At 36.8% G+C, this 20,009-nt stretch overlaps 1 protein-coding gene across 13 annotated transcripts in view; it reads left to right on the forward strand.

Annotated features, from left to right (window-relative positions):
* Positions 1 to 20,009, forward strand: part of MYBPC1 (myosin binding protein C1) — a 70,947-nt gene that overhangs the window by 49,089 nt on the left and 1,849 nt on the right. For 3 of the 13 annotated variants that reach the window (XM_085521973.1, XM_085521988.1, XM_015867405.3), the window contains 13 exons: positions 610 to 714; positions 1,282 to 1,470; positions 2,574 to 2,708; positions 6,278 to 6,346; positions 6,517 to 6,558; positions 7,454 to 7,621; positions 8,084 to 8,172; positions 9,433 to 9,628; positions 10,320 to 10,459; positions 11,436 to 11,595; positions 12,740 to 12,876; positions 13,692 to 13,878; positions 19,155 to 19,194. In XM_085521973.1, the coding sequence (XP_085378099.1) occupies positions 610 to 714; positions 1,282 to 1,470; positions 2,574 to 2,708; positions 6,278 to 6,346; positions 6,517 to 6,558; positions 7,454 to 7,621; positions 8,084 to 8,172; positions 9,433 to 9,628; positions 10,320 to 10,459; positions 11,436 to 11,595; positions 12,740 to 12,876; positions 13,692 to 13,878; positions 19,155 to 19,165 (1,628 nt within the window). In that variant the 3' untranslated portion in view covers positions 19,166 to 19,194. Of the gene's footprint in view, positions 1 to 609; positions 715 to 1,281; positions 1,471 to 2,573; positions 2,709 to 6,277; positions 6,347 to 6,516; positions 6,559 to 7,453; positions 7,622 to 8,083; positions 8,173 to 9,432; positions 9,629 to 10,319; positions 10,460 to 11,435; positions 11,596 to 12,739; positions 12,877 to 13,691; positions 13,879 to 17,676; positions 17,736 to 19,154; positions 19,195 to 20,009 lie in introns of all 13 variants that reach the window. The other 10 variants (XM_085521942.1, XM_085521957.1, XM_085521980.1 and 7 more) reach the window with 8 other exon arrangements.

The following is a 20,009-nucleotide window of genomic DNA, read 5'->3' on the forward strand; positions in this document are numbered from 1 at the left end:
CAGCCTTTCTGTAGCCCTTTCTAACACTTGTAATTTCCCTAATGCATTACTCCCAATTACCTCAAAGTTATAGATTTAATCAAGTATTGCACTAATATATCTAACAGTAAAATGTCATGTAAAATGATAGAAAACATTTAAGTGCCCATGGGTCTTTGTGAAGCTATACTTTCTTCTATACATCTTCTATGAATTACTCATAGAAGATCACAGAAGGACTAGCAAAGCAGGTGCTCTCAAATCTCAAGACACTAAATGGCTGTTAGAATATCTTTCCTGTGAAGAATTCAGTCCAGAAAGGCCAAGTATATTCACAGCAGCTATGTCTTTTACTATTCTGAATGTTGTTTCTCAAATCACATTTTAGTGATGAGTTTTTGTCTCCCTCTGCTGATCCATTCTTACCAATGTACTTGTTCTCCATTCATTCTCACAATTTCTTTTCAACACAAGATTATTTTTGTGGCTGACTCTACATTTTCTATTCTAAGTTACCTATTGGACTTCAGATTTGTTTCTTGTTTGATATATTTTATTATAGATTAGGCATAGATAGGAAAGTTCTTTTTTTTTTCACTTTTGTTTGTTTGTTTGTTTGTTTTACAACAGATGTGCCTGATCCTCCTCAGGCACCAAACGTGACTGAGGTGGGTGAAGATTGGTGTGTTATGACATGGGAACCTCCAGCAAATGATGGTGGATCACCCATCTTAGGTAAATAATTTTCCTTTCATTTGGTGATGATCTAATATAGACAAAAGAAACACACTCTAAGTAATAGGCATCACAGTATCAGAGTTCAGCTCTGGTACTGGAGAGTGACACTTTGAATACTGAAAGAATATTGCTTCCATTCTTTGATGTTATCATAAGTTTTATCTGTTATCATTCTCCCTACTTAAAAACAACTTTTTATAAAGGCAAAACTTGAAGAGTTTGATTGTTAGCAGCAATTTCAGAAGCAAATGTAATATAGAAGAAGGTCATAGGTGACCAGAGGCCAGCAGAATCAGGTCTTTTTCACTCTAAACTAAATACAGTTAAATTAAAAATATTAAATTAAAATATTAAATTAAGTTTGGGGGAAAAAATACTCAGAGAGGACAAACAGATGACTAACAGTTAATCCACAAGGAGAAAAATTAAACAGAAACTCCCAAAGAACTCTGAAGCTAGAAAGGGATAGTGAGCCATATTGAAAACTATTGGTCAGTCAAAGCATGGACACCTCATTATTGAACATTATGCTATTACTATAATACCATTTTGATTGCTCTATAGGATATTTCATTGAAAGGAAAAAGAAACAAAGCTCACGGTGGATGAGACTGAATTTTGAACTGTGTAAAGAAACAACCTTTGAGCCAAAGAAGATGATTGAAGGTGTTGCTTATGAGGTCCGTGTATTTGCTGTTAACGCAATAGGCACTTCCAAACCAAGCATGCCTTCAAAGTCTTTTGTTCCTTTAGGTAAGTTTTGTTCCTTCAGGTAAGACTAGAGAAACAGCTATGCATTAGACAATTATTCTTGATACGTTACTGCAGTCATTTAGTTATATAAATGTAGTTCTTTCCACATGTCTGTTGCTCACAATCTGTCTATACTAGGTGCTGTGTAAGTTTATATCCATGTATCTAAATCTCTATCTTTCATAAACAAGAAACAAAATAGGTATAGACAGAAAAATGTTGCACTGCAATAAAATAGTGACATACATAGGTGAGCCCAATATATTATGGTCAATACATTTCAAGGACCATAATTAACAGTTTCATGTCTCTGTGTACTGAGTCAATCATATCAAACTATTGGCAATGTAGATGAATGATAATGATGAAATAATATCTTGGTCGTTCCGTTCTTCAGTCAGACAAGACCCTTTGGTCAAAAGTAGCCAGAAAAAGGTATGGTGGTGGGTGTTTTGTTTTTTGATTTGGGGAATATATTTTTTTCAGAATAATTGAGTATTACTGATGCCTTTTTCCAACTACAAACCAAATTAGGCCAGATAATTTTTCACACCATTTTTTATTTTCTCTTATTATTTGTACTTTATATTAATGTAACAGCTAAAGGGCTTTGTCAGTCACCTTACAACTAATTTGGTAGCCTTTTAATGTAAAGAAATATTTTTTCAAACTATTGGTACAGACAGAAATCCTTGTAAAATAAGTGTCGTTCTCTGCAAATCAGAAAAGATTTCCACCTTGCTCAGTAGAGGAGGAAGGAGGTGGCAGCTATTATTGCTACAGCATGCTCCCTTCTTTTGTGAAAATACACACTGCCATGGAACACACTATCCACAACTTCTCTACCACACCCCTTTCCTCCCTTCATCCTTCTCATTCCTCAGAGGGAGGACTCTGGCTCTTTGGATCAGGCTGTGAGCAGGTATAGGATGAGGTATTCGGTTTGCTCCTAAATGGGAAAGAAGTTCCATGATGACTGGAAATGACTGGATTTAGCCTTTTGCCTGAGAGATTGATTGCGCTAGATTAGAGGAAAACACCAAAAGTGTAAACTTTTATGATAACAGAGTTTCAGCCTTCTCCCTTCTGCCTTCTTGTTTCAGCTGTTACCAGTCCACCAACCCTCCTGGCAGTGGATTCAGTAACTGATACCTCAGTTACAATGAAATGGAGGCCACCAGACCACATCGGAGCTGCAGGTTTAGATGGCTATGTTGTAGAGTACTGCTTTGAAGGAAGTAAGTGACAACGGCTGTGGTATGTTACTCAAAGTAAAAATACGTGAGACCTTCATTATTTCTCTGGTGTGCCAGCTGCACTCACTTTAGGGTGATTAATCAGTAGCAGCAGCAGGATTGTGTTCAATCTCCTCTTCAGTTTTTATTTCAGATCCCACTCATTTTTGTAGTTTAACCTACTTTACTTGCGATGTGAATACCAAATCAAAAACTATATAATCTGTTGCAGTTCAGGTAAAGACAAATTAATGCCTTTCCTCTTCTTTTCACTATATGAAAAGTGGAAGCAACAAAGTGAGTGTGAATGGATTGATGGATGGATGAACAAGAAATAATAAATTGATATAAGTGTGATCCAGATTGCATGTAAGTTGGCTGGGTTTTAGGGACAAGAGGTCCTCAACGTAATCTCTATCTTGACTTATTGCTAATTGGCTACTTCAAGTACCAGTTCACATTACAGGTGGACAGCCTTCCCAGCAACTGGCTACAGAAATTATCTAGGCATATAAACTTCATTTCTAAATATTGAATTTCCCCAAACTTTCAAGCTAGTTAGATAAAGGATCTTTAACTATGCCTATCTGTCATAAAACTATACAGAACTGAAGGAGAATGATAAAGATGTAAGAGACAGAATAAAGTCATGAAAGTAAAATAGCAAGGAATGGGAAAATATATTTTACAACCAAGGGCTTTGGCAATTAGGCAGAGTAATCTAGTATTTTTCAACAGATTTTATTCCGAGTTGACATCAAATTAAATCTGTTTTCAAAAGTAACTCCCAAGTGCAAAAAAAGTGACTAAAAAGTATTAAAAAAAAAAGTGACTGCTAACTCCTCGTTGAGCACCAAATGGTCAAGACTGGTGTGTGCAACATCCAGCCTCAGTGGGCAAACATCAAACAGTGGACCTCCAGCAATGTTGAGTGTTTGGATAAATGAGACTTTTTAATGTTAATTTTTGTTAGTTGCTGCTCTTCGCTGTGTTGTAAAACAGGTGATGAGTTCAAGGCTTTATTATTATTATTATTTTTCATAAAGGCATCTATTTCAATAGAAGAGTTTCATGACTACAATCCACAGTCTGGATACAAGAGGTAGAGGAGAGAACTTGTCATTCACAATGTCACATATTTCAGATTCAGTAAATCCAGGAAAACAGTAATTCACAAAATTGGTCAGATACAGGAACAGAGTATCCTCAGCTCCAATCTGAGTGAGAGAGAGAGGGAGTGAAGAACACTGGCTTTTCTCAGGAGTATTCCACATGTGAGAGTATTGAGAAGAATATCTGTAAGGAACAGGAAAAGATGGCAAGAAGCTCAGAGGTGCAGAGAAGAATACCTTAAGGCAGACACAGCAGAAATGATAGGAAGGGTTTTCTCTGTATACTGCGAGGGAGCTGAGGAAACAGCTCAGGAAGAGTAAGCATACAGTGTCAGATCAAGGTGCAGCATTACTATAATCATAGAGTCACAGAATCACCAATGCTAAAAAAGACCTCCAAAATCATTTAGTCTGACCACCCACCTACAACAGTATGTTTCATTTGCACAGTCAAGAGGTAAAAAGGGAACTGAAAATGTGTATGTTGTATATCATGCTCTGTTTAGCATTTGTAGGATGATGGGGAAAAATTAAAAGTGTTTGTAATGTGTCACAGTTGTAAGATCCTTGACATTATGGTATGTGATTGGTAGGTTAAGCAAAATGAGGGTGAGAAATGTATATATATACAATAATCCAAACTAAGGTGTTTAAAGGAATCTTCAAAATTTACCTTTCAAGGGCTGTTAGACAGATCACCATATACTTGTTCAATGGAACAATTATTTTCCCAGATGTGTTTGCAATATTAAACATATGTTTGTCATATGTATAAAACGTCAGTGAGCATCATGTTAATGTTCTTTAACTCAGTTAAAATACAATGGGTACCACATATTTTGTATAAGTTTCTGAGTGTTGAAGTAAACCTATACATGCCTTCTGTATATGTATATACGTCTCTAAGTGCAAAATTGACATTATTTGTGTTTACATGTTATGAAAATGGCTAGGAATAAGCAAGCTTAGTAGAAAATGGTAAGAGTTGTGTTACTGAAATATACATTATTTTCTCTACATGTAAACCTTCTTTTCTTTCTTGCAATATCTCAGTTCCTCCCTTTCTCAGTCCTTTCAGTGCCTTTTCTGTTTTGGACTAATTTATTCTATACTGTTTCAAACCTCTTTAACTTCAAGATACTTCTCATGACTGTCTATATTCCTTCTGCTGTTCCTATCTTTTAGTTCTCTGTAAACTCATTTGTCTTCATTCCTTCACTGTCATCACTGACACAACTTTAAAGAGGGTTTTTTGGAGTTTCCTTATCTCAGCATTCGTTAGGAGAAATTGCAAGCTGAAAATAGGAAGTCAGAATATATGTGTGTCATCTACATGTGCAATTATAATTCTGAAGAATCATGTACGATGGACATCAGTTTGTCTTTCCCTATAGCCTGATTCTCAGAAGTTGATCAACATAGTGGACTTTTGGACTTCATTAACTATGATAGCACCTTTGACAGCTGTGTATATAATTGAATAGGAGTTTCATCATACCTATATCATGCACTGCACACGAATGAATAACACATTATGTATGGATAAAGAACTCCCTTCCCCAGGGCTAGCTTACGGCATTCAACTTAAACCTCTTGTTCTGGTGTGCTAGAATAGACCAAGTGTTGTTGACACTGGATAAACCAGTTCTTAGCAATGTACTCTGCTGGCTGGTTCTTCTGTGGTATTTCAAGGCTAGCTTAATTTTCCCATGGAGGTTATGTTTATCTGCCTTTAAAGGGCCATTGTACCTGCAAATAATCTCTTTTCTTAGCTAGTAAATAGGAATTTCAGAGAGTCTCTGTTGGTTGAGATCCTTGTGACTGTTCCCATCCAGGAACACACACAGATACCAAAGTAGTATTTTTATTATCCTGAAAATAGCCAGAGTTCAGGCTTCCAGGAAATCCAAGGCAGTGATAGCTTTGATCAGGGAATAAAGCCTTAGTGATTACATTATATCTGTCATCATCTGTGATTTTCTTTCTATGTTGCCTTTGGTTAAATGTGTTCTTTTCCTCTGTCTCCCTAAATTTACTTTTCAAGACTTCTTTTTTTCTGTCTCTCTTGCTCAAAATTCTTCCCCAAATTCCTTTTCTCTTCTATGATACATTGTTTTTTTCTCTCCCATCATCATTTTGATTCATTTCTCTCGTTTCCAAGTGTTCTTTCACCTCTTTCTTTTCATCTTTCCAGGGCTGTGATCAGCCCAAAGAAAGAACCAACTTCATCTCCTCCTCTTTCTTTACCCTTTAGCTTTCATGTGAGAATAACTGTTCTTGACCTAGATGCCTCCTTCCCACCTCTTTCCACCTATTTTCTACCTGCAGATTCCCTAAATATAGGCCTTCTAAGTCTTTAAAGTCTAGCATCTATCTTTGCATACTTACTAACAGGAATTTGTAACCACTGACAAAATGCTCCATCTGTGTGAAAGTGAGTGTCTCTGATTAATTTTAAAGCTGGATTCTCACAAGGTATATCGACAGATCAGTCTGAGGAATTGATGGAGCCACCTTTCAACCTGGAAGGTATAGTATACAACGAAGGATTTAAAGCTTCTTTAGTGAAAGAAAATTCTCTTTATAAAAGTAAAGAGATTTCTGAGGGGACATGCACTCTCAGAATTTGCAGCAGTGCATTTGTAAGGGAGGGGGAGGTGTTCAGGAAACACTCACTGATTACAATCCTCTTCTACTAGAACCTGAAAGAAGCAGCTCGAAGGAGAACTTAATTCCTAAAAGTAAGACACACACTTATGCAAATGTACTGCAGTGTTGTGGCTAAGTCTGCAGGGCACTTTGACTTATAGTAGTTCTCTTGTCTTTTATGCCAGCACTATAATGCTATCCTTACATGATGTGGAAAGTATTGGCAATGGCTCGCTACTGCAAAAATCTGACTCGAAAGGTCAATGCGCCAGCAGCATTAAAGTAATCTATGTTTTCAGGATAGGGTGAAAAGAAAGTATTGTCTGTGTCAAAACTTATCTGAAAGATTGTACTGTTATGACCACTCCATGGATTACATGCGACCGCTTAGGAGGAGGATAAAAATCTGAGAATGCCATCATTAAGTGAATGACTTGGATACAGACTTCTTTTTCTAAAGGCACCAGCAGAGATGGCATTTCATTGTAGTGTGTAAATAGTCGGTACTTTTCTCATCCCCACACTCTCAGTGGTATTATCTAGGATAATAAGTACTTGTTTTAAACATGAAATTATTTCAATGAATTCTCAAACCCTTTTCTCTCCGAAAAAGTTGTAATAGCACTGATGAATGTTTCTGGAGATATACTCTACATCCTTCTTGTTCTCTATAAGCTGAATTAAACTGCTAATCTCTCTGGTACAATTAAATGATAGACACATTATTTAAAAAATCACTTATTGATATATGTAGATATATATATATATTTATATAATTGACAGAAATCCATTAAGAGTTGAAGCTTTTTTATCTGTTATAATTAAAGTGAATCCATATCACGGTATTGAAGAAGATGGACAAAAAACAATATGGATGCATCAGTACATAATGAATCAGTTGCCATTGTGTAATTTTCCTTTTTTGTGTAATGGACGTATTCATAATTCTCTGTTCTTTTGATTCATCCTCCTCTTTCCCTAAACTAGCTGATGAGTGGATCGTTGCTAATCCAGAACTGACAGACAAAACAAAGTTTACAATCAATGGTCTGCCGACTGGTTCAAAAATCCTTGTGAGAGTAAAAGCGGTGAATGCTGCAGGTGAAAGCGAACCTAGGTACCACCCACAGCCTATCTTAGTCAAGGAAGTGATAGGTAAGATCCTTCTGCTTATGTTCTCCCACAAAAACACCCTGCTTCCAGTTCTGTGGGGTTTTTGTTTTTATTAATGGCTAATACTTTTATTTAGAAGCTGATGATATGGCCTTACAAAGCCATTTTGTAATAACTAGAAGTCATGTAGACATCTTTGAAAAAATCTGTGATTTTTAAAATTTCATTTCTGAGCCTTTATTGCACAGGCTTTCAAGTCTTTTTCTACAGATCCTCATGTTCTTTTTTTAAATAGCTTTAAGTACCCACCTACTCTTCCCACCACAGCATGTGGTGTTAGAACACCAAAGGTGTAATGAATATGGGATCAAGAAATTTAAGATATCATTGGCCACTTCTGGGAACTGCAGACCGTACAGACTTATGTCCCTATTGATGCCCACTAGAACTGCCTCAGTTAGAAAAGAAGATAAATTTCAAACAGAAGCTTTTGGCTTTTTTCAGAACCTCCAAAGATTCGCCTACCAAGACACTTAAAACAAACCTATACTAGAAGAGTTGGAGAAACTGTAAATCTTGTTATTCCTTTCCAGGTAAGAACAGAAAACACTGACAGGAAAATATTCATTACTCATTTTTCTTATGTTACTTCTTCTTATCTTCTTTCTTTTCTGTGTAAGTTTGGGAGTCAAGTGAGTTCATTTGAATATATGCAAGAGCAGACAGAAGTACACAGGTGCTTGAGAGCTTTTGTCTTGATGTTTCAAAGAAATAATGACACGCCAAATACCGAACTGTATAACTAGCTTAGACAGACTGATTTAGTCATCTGTCATCCACAGAATAATTATAAAGTCTACTACAGGACATTATGGGTAAGGTGATCACCAGCACAATGCAAAATGATTACACTGGCAGTATTTAGATATGGTAATATTTGATCATTACTTTTTCTGAGAGGGAGGTGAAGAGTGGACAGAATTTCATTATCTCCTACAGGAAATGCAACTTCAAAATCCTTGAGATCACAGCTACAGTACCAACGATATAGCACCCCTCACAACAATCACTGCCTCTCTACCTATAGGGCCCTTATTCTTTTGAATTGAAGAACTGTAACTCTGCACACATAAAGATGCTTGTTTCTACAAGGCTACTAGATGTTTAATAAAAGCTTGATCACCATTACACTACAAGACACATTGTTTCAGAGAAACTAAAGAAATGTTCTCTAAAATAAAACATTGCAAAAGAGGTGAGAGTATTGGACAGCATTTGTAAATGTTTTGCCTCCAGAAGGCAAATCTCATGGTAAAGCACATAGAATTCAATCCTATTTAGGTGCCAAATCTGGGCACTGCCATGCCACAATTGTATGCAGTTCTCTTCAAAAGTTGTCAAGCCAGTCTATCTAACAACTGTTCCAACTGTTCCAACTGCTTTTGCAGTGAAAGAAGAGAATTCAGAATCCCTGGAGCTTTAATCATCTACTTAGCTGCCCAGCAGTGTAGGAAATGCAGGCATTTCCAGAACATAAATAAATTTGTCTCCATTTCCTTTCTTTTACTGATTTTCTTCCAAAAAGAAAAAAAAATAAAAATAAAGAAAGAAAAAAATAAAGAAAGAGAAATAGTTGTCTAGTTTATCCAGAAAATAGAGAAAATACAAATATTTTTTGTCTCTGGGAGGAAAAAAATATGTGGCATTTTTGGTAAATTAATGGGACTGCACCTGAAATTCTGTATGATTTAAAAATGAATTCCCACTGCTCCTTTCAGGACAAGTTCTCCTCTGTAACTAACACCTTTTTCTCTTTGAAAAGCATGTATAAACCATTTCCTGGCTTTTTACAGGGAAGACCAAGGGCAAAAGTATCATGGCAGAAAAATGGTTCTCCAATAGACAAGAACCAAATCAACATCCGCAACACTGAGAACGACACCATCATTTTTATCCGAAAGGCAGAAAGGAGCCACTCTGGAGAATACGACATGAAAGTGGAAGTAGAGAATTTGGTGGATAAAGCTACGATAGATATTCAGATTGTTGGTATGTTTTGCAAAACAGAAGCACACACATGCCAGAGAAGCAGACTCCAGCCATTCCAAGCTTATAGCTGCGAAAGCAGAGAAATCACAAGAGAACATCTTTTGTCTGCATTCAATTACTTGGATATATTTGTAGTCTCTAAGTAAACCTTCCTACACAATGGCACGTGCTTGTTTGAACATGCCACTCTCTTTTTTTCACAGTTTTATTTCACTTTCTTTTTTATTTAGGATGCAAGCCTTTTCCTTTTGACTGGTATCCATAGACAGAAATGGTTTCATAGTAAGTTTGTCATAAGTGCAACACAGAAGAAATGCTAAATGTTGGAAGTACATGAAAACAGGAATGAAAGATGAAAAAAAAAATGTTTTCTTAGAATTTTTACCACATATTTATGTACGTAATTGGCATAATAACGTTTGACACTTCCTGCTTTAAGAACACATCTTCAACTACTTATCAGGTTTTTAAAATGTCATGCCTAGTGGCCCAGTCAGGTTTTTCATGATTCTGGCATTTTTACTTTGCAGCCTCAGCATACTTTGGCATATGCCTGTGTAAGCAAGAGACAAAGTAAATGGAGAGCATATATATAGAAAAGAGACAAGAGAGACAAAGTGGAAGATGTGTGTAGGAAAGAGAGAGAAGAGAAATATTATGAAAGATGATGACTACCATATTTTCATTACAGATCGCCCAGGCCCACCAGAGGTTGTAACTATTGAGGATGTCTGGGGAGAGAATGTAAATTTATCATGGAAGCCACCAAAAGATGATGGCAATGCTGCCATTACTGGGTACACCATTCAAAAAGCAGACAAGAAAAGTATGGTAAGTAATATGATGTTTAAAAGGCTGATGTATTCACAAAGCTCTTCTTTATAAAAATAAAAGCCTTATAATAGTAAAAGAGGACAAAACATTGATTGATCAATGTTATGAAAATCTGCAAGGTGTTCAAGGTGTTTCTAAAAATTTTAAGGATTTTCTGCCTCAAGAAGCCTTTGACATGAAAAGGCAATAATAAACAAGATATTTTTATGATTTTCATTTAACTAACAAGAAATGTGAGTTCCTTAAAAGAAAGACAGCAGTTGGATCCTTACATTTAATGCTTATTACAAATTAAATACTTTATTTAATATTAACTTTATTTTACCATAAACCATAAATATTTTGCCATTTTTTTATCTCAGGTTGCTAAGTAGGTGTTATGTGCTAGGATATAATTTGTGTGTCCTATTACAGCTACAAGACCAAAGTGCTAAAATGCTCCTCCCCACCTGAGTCTTTAAATATTTCTTTCGCTCCAGAGGAATCACCTGGTTGAAAGTATGCTCTTCACAAACATTCAGCCTGCGGACGAGGGGGTGCATTAGTGCATTGGCCCCTCGTGAGTATGTGTCACATCCGAGGACTTTTCTCCCCAAACTGCAGTTCTCTTATCTGCAGCAGTACTAGTTCAGTCAGCAGTATAGAAGTGAAATGAAGGAGCTTGCCTCGCCTCACACAGGATAACCTTTGTAATGTTGGATTTCCCAAACAGAAACCTTTGGGCTAACAGAATGCAAGTATTCAATAGGATCCACTTTCCATTCAGCCTTCAATTCTCAGTAGTGAGCTCTGTGTATGCTTATTATCACTCACATCAGATGGAATAATTAATGACTGTTTACCTCAGCACATTACTCTTCATTAACATTCCTTTAAAAGATAATTGTACTACCCTAAGGTCAATGATCCTTCCAAGCAGCAGATGTGTGACAGGTGCAGCAGGGAAGCTTAGCGTCTGTGTTTGTATTTTCAGGAATGGTTCACGGTAATCGAGCACTACCACCGCACCAGTGCCACCATTAATGAGCTTGTCATAGGAAACGAGTACTACTTCCGAGTCTTCGCTGAAAACATGTGCGGCCTCAGCGAGGATGCAACAATGACCAAAGAGAGTGCTTTGATTGCAAAAGATGGTTAGCTTTCTAGCCTTTTCCTTATCAAAAGGGATGGGGTGCGTGCAGAGTCTGGAAGGTGATTAGATTTAAAGACCATTGATGAGACACAGTGGATTGCTAGGAGATTTCATATTAGGACTTTGTTGTTTGTCCACATAGCTCGTAAGCTTTTTTTGTGGAGTGGGACATTTTTTCCATGTTCTGTCACTTACTGTGGTCTTAGATGTCATACTCACATAACACCACTGGCAGACCTAAGTCAACAGAAGTTGGAAGAGGAGCAAAGCAGTTGCTGTTAAGAGGGGTGAGTCATGGCCTCTCTATGGAGACTCAGCTCCAGCTATGTGAGTGCTGTAGTACATTTCAGGGCTGATCCTCTTGCTTAGCCTCTTGCTTTACCTCTCTCGCAGATGAAGCTGGACAAACTGAATCTCTGTTATCAAAAGTCTTGATATTTCAGAAATTGACAGCCTGGAAGAGCAATGAAAACCTGAAAAAATAATCAAAGTGTCCCTTTATGGAAGGAAAATTCCACAGATTGATAGTTTAGCTGAAGTAAATTGAAGTTGGTTGGTTGTGTTTTTCTGAAGGAAGGGAATACATGACTGACATGATAAAGAGCACAGGCAATCTGTACAACCCACATGGACAGGCTGAAAGACTGGAAGTCGGGGGTAAATGGAATACACTTCCACTATTAAAAAGAAAAGTGCATTTCTATTAGAAATGGGATCACAAATGATAACAGAGCTATAGGAATTGCTTTTCATTGCTGCTTACTCAACTCTGTAATGAAAGTAAATGTCAGGCCTAAACTGCACCATAGCCAGTAAGGGAGCTTGGAGAAGGTCTCAGTGACACAAAGGTGTCTGTTTGAACCCTGTGCACAGAAAAAGATGTCAGTCTGTCCAGCTGTCTTTATTTAATACACCATCTACTCGTGAAACAAAGAGAAGCTCTCAGTCCTCTATATCAAAAGGGCAATTGTCAGTTCCCAAATCCCCTTCCAGGCTGCCTGACTATTGAAATTACTTCACCAGACTGATTCTTAAACCAGTGCAGATCAGAAAAGATGCAGACTCTTTGTAACTTTTAAAGATGTTTGGGTATTTAGTTATACTACGTGACTAGTCTTTCTTAATGCATTGTTTTCTTTTTATAGGTAAAGTCTACAAATACCCAATTTACGATGACTTCGACTTCACAGAACGACCACTGTTTACTCAGCCTCTAGTTAACACATTTGCTGTAGCTGGTTACAATGCTACTTTGAACTGCAGTGTTCGGGGCAACCCCAAGGTACAGCACAGCAGAGTCAGTTAACACATGAGAAAGTTTAACCCAACAACAAAAACTGTAATACAATTGTTAATATACAAAGCCACTGAAGGAAAAAGAGGGGTGTGGGCTTTAAAGCACACAAAAAGGACTTATGCCTACTTACTGACAATCCCCAGATGACACAGGGAAAGGGTAAAACTTTAGTAAACTGTGGGGTTATACAGAGACCTGCACTGTCAGTAAAGGTCGTTATTAAAGTGAAGCCATAAGTGTTCTACAAAAAGGTCATTATGATTTTATTAAGTGCAGTGTGGGAATGCTCTGGGAATGCATAAATTCTCAGTTCCATTGTATCTTCCAATTTGAGTTACGTACTAATGAGATTTATTTTCTGCCATGAAAATTCAGTCTATTAAAATGGGAACTCTGGAGACCAGTTTAAGAACATGTTCACTTTCCAACAGCTTATGGTTGTTCTTTCTGAAAATTGCTATTAAAACATGCTTTCTGTTCTGATTCAGATTAAGAGTAACTGGATATCAAAAGATAAAGCTGAGGTGTCTGCTGTTATTACAAAACAGCATCTTATATTGATAACAAGTTTATATTTATGACTTTAATTACATGATAGGAACTGCACTGAACAACTCAGAAAGGGGCATGATGTAGCCCATGTTAATGTTTAGGTTAATGGTTAGCTTCCCTTCTATCTCTTTTTTATCTACTTTGTACCATTTCTGAGTTACTCAGCATTAACAGAGCATCCCAAGCAGTGGTAAAACATTTCCATTTGTAGGTTTGTGCATGTGGGTCTTCTTTTGTTTCTACCACAGCCCAAAATAACCTGGCTGAAAAACAAGGTTGCTATAATGAATGACCCAAGGTACCGAATGTTCGGCAACCAAGGTGTCTGTACCTTGGAGATCCGCAAACCCAGTCCATATGATGGAGGCACTTACACTTGCAGAGCAGTCAATGAACTTGGAGAGGCAGAAGTTGATTGCAAACTGGAAGTAAAAGGTAAGCGCTTTAATTCGTTGCAGATGCGCTGTTTGTCTGAACACCGTTTACACAGGAGACAAAAGTATGCAAGGCAAAAGCAAAAGGGAGATTAAACAGGTTTTTCGTTTTCCCAGATGAAATTAACTTGGTGTTAGTACAAAATAAACTACGTTGGCAGCATTGTTTCTCTTTGAGGGCTGTGCTGTACTTGCGCTGTATCGTTTTCTTCTCCTTAGCCCCAATTCATACATTCAGTGATTGCAAGGACTCTTTCACAGTGGTAGAACATAACTCTCAAAGCTCTGCAGCTTATCTGGTAAACTCTAGTAAGACTCAGCCATGGAACTTGTCAAGAAAATGTTTAAAAAATCATCCTGAATAGGATACAGGTCTCTGAACAAAGTGGAAAGGAGAAAAGAAGAGAAGGAAGAAACATTAATTCACAGCTGATATTGGCCACTTTAAAATGGCAAATTAAACAAAACATTTCCAAGGAAAGCTTGTTAATGTAGTTTGTTAGCAAAATCATGTAGCAACACAGGTACCGTTGCCAAGAACACAAGCTAGCTGATATACTTGATTAATTTTCTTTAGGAGCAAAGTATTTAGATGTTATTTTGTAAGTACAGGGAATTTTATTACTGCTATCGTGCTTGTCTAGAAAGAAAACTATACTACTTAATATCCTCAAGCTTTGTATTGTGTTGTTTTTAGATTTCACTTTTCCCTTTCTGTTTTCTGATGCATCTTGTCCCACAGCTCAAATCTGCTAGCAAGAAGCCACTGCAATAGTTAGCCTATGAAGCTGAATATTGGACAAATATAATGACAGTATGCATAATATCATGTTTCTTAACTGTTATGATTTATTTTTATGTTGTTGTTTAAAAGGTAATATCCTTGAACTGGATATATGGATCATTTCCATAAATTTCTATTTCATAGCACAGCAGAAGATCTCATCACCTGGGAAGGTTGCTTCATCTATTTTTTATACTCATATATATTCATCTATTTTTTTATACAGCAGGCAAAGGCCAGGTTAATCTGTTATTCCAGCAAACTTTCTAAGTCCCCAGGCCTTCACATCCTTAAAAGAGACAAAAACTGCCTTTGATCAGTACTGAAAGAAATTTGTTTGCTATTGCACATTCATGTATTGATACTTGAAAGAGGTTGGAAATGGTTTGATACTTTTCTAGCTGAATAAAAGTAAATTATCTAGGGAGGAAAAAAGTTATAGTTCTGTTCACTAAAGTGGTTACTAGGTACATTATGACTTTGAGGATCTTTGCTGAGAAATATCTATCTTATGTTCCAATGCCCAGTTTTCTGAGTAGCATCATGAAACAGAGCACAAAGTCCATTAAGTCTGAATGCTTCCAGGTCTTTCCCAGCTGCAGCTGATTCTTTCAACAATGGTTGAATTAAAGATGATATAAAAATACATATATTTATGCACATGGCAACTTAGACTTAGGGTAGATAACACTGAGAATAGTGAAGAACAAGAACAGCAGAGGTTGTAGAGCCTTTGATACCATGAGATTTTAAAGAAGAATGACAGCAGTAAAATCTAATGTTGGGCTATGGTATGCACTAAATGATATCTCAAGATTGCTTCTAGCTCTGGGATTTTAAGTCACTTCCTAAGACTGCCAACAAACCCCAGCACCTCAGTCAAATTCAAGCATCCCTCTGATCATCCATCTCAAAGGAAATCTTGGATAGATGCTTGGGTTTGGGACATCGTGTCCTGAGGGCTGTAGTGATCATCCTGCCAGCTGAAAAAGTAGAATACTACTCCACAGGCATCTTACTCAGAACATCTGATTTTACAGTGTTTTGGGTTTGCATCACACCTGAAAGAAATCCTGAAAAATGCAGTCCATTAAGCATCCCATCTGGCCTGCATGCTGTTTCTTGCCCCTTAGCTACGTGACAGATTCCTTCATTAACACAAAGTTCCGAGTTAACGGGATGCTTCAGAGCCCAATCTCATACCATCACCTGGTGCAGCCCCACTCTTTCCTATCATGCCTGCTTGGCCAGTGTTTCCTTCCCAGCACCATGGGAAGGGCTGTGAGTCCTTGCCCTCACTGGGATCCCTCTATGCATGCTGGCAGGTCTATTGGCCACTGTTTTAAGCCTCCTGACTTCAGTCTGTAGGGTTTAGACTCTGGACATCTGTTGCAAGGTTTCAGTGCTGATGCTCTTATCATGACTGGCAGTTTGACTGACTAATTCAAAGGGAATAGGATTAAGCAAAGACAGCAGCTGTAGCTTGACATACCAGTATAGGCCTGGGGTTTGCTATATGACACAGACAAATTCAACAAGTATTAAATGACTAGAACTTAAAAACATAATTGAACCTTATTTCAACCTTCTATTGACTTATGTGTTGAACTTACATTCTCTTAAGTTTCCCAGCTTGTCTGTTCGTTTAGAAGGGTTCTTCGGATGACTGCACTTCAAAATGACAAACAGAACTTTGGATTCTGAATTGCTAGAAATGGATTGCAGTGTGTTTGGATATGTGTGGGTGCATGTGTGCTTTTCTATGTCTTTAGTCTGGTGTGACTTTAGTCAAGAAATTAATGACTGGGGTATGAATTTGTAATGTTGAGATCGAGTTGAACATTGCCTGCCCAAGACCAACAGGCTCAAGGCTATGCTACGTATCTGGCGAATGTATGAGCTACAGTGGTATTATTGGAGACATTAACATAGTAAGTCATGCTAAAGAGCACTGTGACATGCAAGAGTATGTATTACAGTAATTGCATTTTCTTCATATTGGAGAACAGAATCTCTAGACAACTATTTCTGACAAGCTGGAAATCAGAAAATTATCATGTGTGTATATGTGCTCAATTTGAGGAATGCCATGGAAGAATTACAGACAGAACAGTCTAGGATTCAGTTTTGCACAGTGTTTGAACAACAGAGAAGCCATGAGTGCTATGGCTGGACCAGATGGTCTTAGAGGTCTTTTTCAACCTTAATGATTCCATGAATCCATGATTCTATGAATACCCTGATTGTGAATGTTATCAATATGCTACAATTTTCTACTTTTCTAGCCATTTACAGTATTTGAGGTGACAAATCCAAATTCCTACTTGCTACTAAATTTATTGCTCATTTTCTGAAAAAGGATTAATGGTAATTATGATAATTACAATCACCAATAATAATAATAAATAAAAATAATAAATCCTTATCCTTCAAAAGAAGATCCCATGCTTACTAAGATTATTTCAGAGAGGCATTGCTTCACTCTTTTCAGTGTTGCTGAGTGAACTTAAAGAAGGATGCTCAGAGAGCTGCTCTGTCTGTACGACTGTATATCCAATCTTTTTTATGAATATAACTGTGCTGAAAAAGATCATGTAGTACAGCTTAGGAACAAGAATACCTCTATTTTCAGAGACGATTTACTTTTCATACCCATTTTCCTAGGGAAAATTTAAAAAAATAAAGTCAATAAATTTGTATTCTAAATACGTTGAAGTAGATCCTTAAATATGGCTTTAGATCTCTATCCGTGTAAGGAAATTATATTGTATTAGCTTCAATGAGGTCAAGGAAAAAATCAGATAGAGCACTGTGCTTCTTTTCATCATGAAACGTGTTTTTAGCCTACGTCTGTCTTAAGAGTTAAATGAAGATCGTTGTTCATTCTCATCAGTTGATGGTAACAAAGATGCTGTGTGAAAAAATATAATAGAAATATGGAAATGTGGTGTTAAAATCAACTTGGAAGAATTTCAAATGCGAATAAATACCACTATAAATATTCTAATTCTGCAGTGATATATCAAGGAGTAATTAATCCAGGAGAACCAATCTTCATGGCGGGGAATAAGCAGGTTTCTAATGAGTATAATCCTCTGGCCATTCCATTTCATTCCCTCCCTCTCTTTTCACACTGAAACGTATTTTCTGCATGCAAAGTGTGTATTTATTTGCTTTTTTAGATTAAACTAGCTGGTGTCTCATGGCATACTAAGTCTATGCCGCATGAGCAAAGAAGGCCAAATTAATCAAGAATGTAGGAAATTAACAGCAAAGTTACAAAAGTTTTATCTATGCTTCCACTATGTCACTGAGAATGAAGTTCCTTGTATATATGAAGAATGAATTTAGTAACTGTGCCTACCATTGACCAGAACACTTAGACCTTTCCAGGAGACAGAATTTTGTATCTCAGCAACCAGATGAGTTCAGTTTGTAGAACTACTGAAATAATAGAAGCATCGTGGAGCCATTTGATGTGCTCAAAATACATTCTTTATTACAGATTAGCTTTTGATTAGCGCTCTGAATGATAATCCGTGCCTGAATTTGTGCAACAGGATCTAGGGATAAAATCCTGATCCAATTGAAATCAGCTGAAATTTTATACTTTCAATAATGTGAAATTTAATTGCATTGACAGCTTCCTTTAAACATGGATTGATTGGAATTAAAATGGTGGAGAATGCGGCCCTTTCCATAGAAACGTATTTCCTTGCAAACTTTCCCAAATCCAGAGTATCAGCAGAGCAGTTTTAAGATGCCCAGAAAGCACTTTCCAGTATTTCATAGATCCAAATGTATTATTTCAAAACTAAAACAAGTTAGGAAATCAAGCTATACAATATTCCTGTAGCATCTGAAGTATTAAGGTATTTTATTTAAATGACTGCAAAAGGTACGAATTTGAGTGTTTTTATAGGGACATAAATATGGACATTTTATATAGTCAAACTGTTTCATTAAAGGTAAGGGCTCCTATGGAGCCGGTGGCATGCTGTAATTAATGTAAATGCGGGAATGTGACAAAGTACATACTTTAGTTCACAGGTACGTAATTAGTCTGTACTTGATTATTTTGCCTTACAGAGTTTCAACATATATATATATATGTTTCAGTGTTACGTGTGTGCTTTTTTTCCCTGGTGGAAAATACAATATATATATATGTGTTAGCTTCTTTGAAGCTACATTTGGAAACTTTTACAATAAATATCAGTCGCATAATTTGGTTCCAATCTATACTGTAGACTAATTGCAGAATTTGTAGTTAATTGTAGGTATTAATATAGCTTTTACACATTACTGATAATTTTGAAGTGGAACTGGATCCCCACCTTTTACTCTCCATGTGTTTCTATTCCCATATGTTTTACAAGACTAAGGATTAAAACATCATCTTGAAATAATTGTAAGCATAATTTCACTCAACATTTTCTCTCTACTTTTGTGTTTGCATTAAATTGTTACTTCTCTTTCTCTCTCTCCCTTAGTTACAGAATAAGGATTTTTGAATGTATATTGTCATCTAAGGTAAGCTTTCATATGGTACTTGCATATGAAGCTTATGTCTGTTTACAGGTCATACAATGTCTGCCTAGTATGGCATGATTTTCATTATGTTTCTTAATGAAAATGGTTTTTGAAATGAGTAGCATGATAGTCTCAATGCCTAGAAAATTCCATATTTAAAATAATTGCTTGCTACAGTAATCCCTGGTAGTGCTTCCTCCCACTGTTTTCTAATAGTGCATGTTCCAGTGGAATTTACTACAAGCATGACATAGCAGAAACAACAAGCATGAATAAAACACATTTTGCATTTACAGTCAGTTATTTTCACACAGGAATATGCCTCTACATAAATGAAATATTTATTCAGCACTTGATTTCATTTACAAATGAATGATTCTTACCAAAATTTGCACTACGAGTTGAAAAGAATGCTAAAAAGCATGCATCTTTTTGTCTGCATTGTGCATCCACCTAAGGTTGGGAACAAAGAGTTCTGCAGCAATGCAAGTGTTAAACAAGACAGTTCAGTCTATAATCACTAGAAACTAATAGCACCTTAACTGGATAATCCTTGTGTCAATAAAGGATATCAGTTCTTAAACTGTGCACTCGGGATAAATGTTGTATGTAAGTATCGGCTCGGTTGCACTTAGCTGAAGCATTCGCAGACAGTGATATCTTTATCCTGACAATGTACTTTTGCTTTAAAACCTTTGGTGTGTTCCAGAAAAAGCTGAGAAGGTAAGTGCTGTTATCAGTGGGTGATTTGGCAGCTCGCAGAGCAGGGCATCTGTGCAGAACAACATGAGGAAGATCAGTGTTACGTAGCATTT

The sequence above is a fragment of the Coturnix japonica genome, chromosome 1 (genome assembly GCF_054131305.1).
Source record: "Coturnix japonica strain WE chromosome 1, WE-NBRP24, whole genome shotgun sequence".
NCBI lineage: Eukaryota > Metazoa > Chordata > Aves > Galliformes > Phasianidae > Coturnix > Coturnix japonica.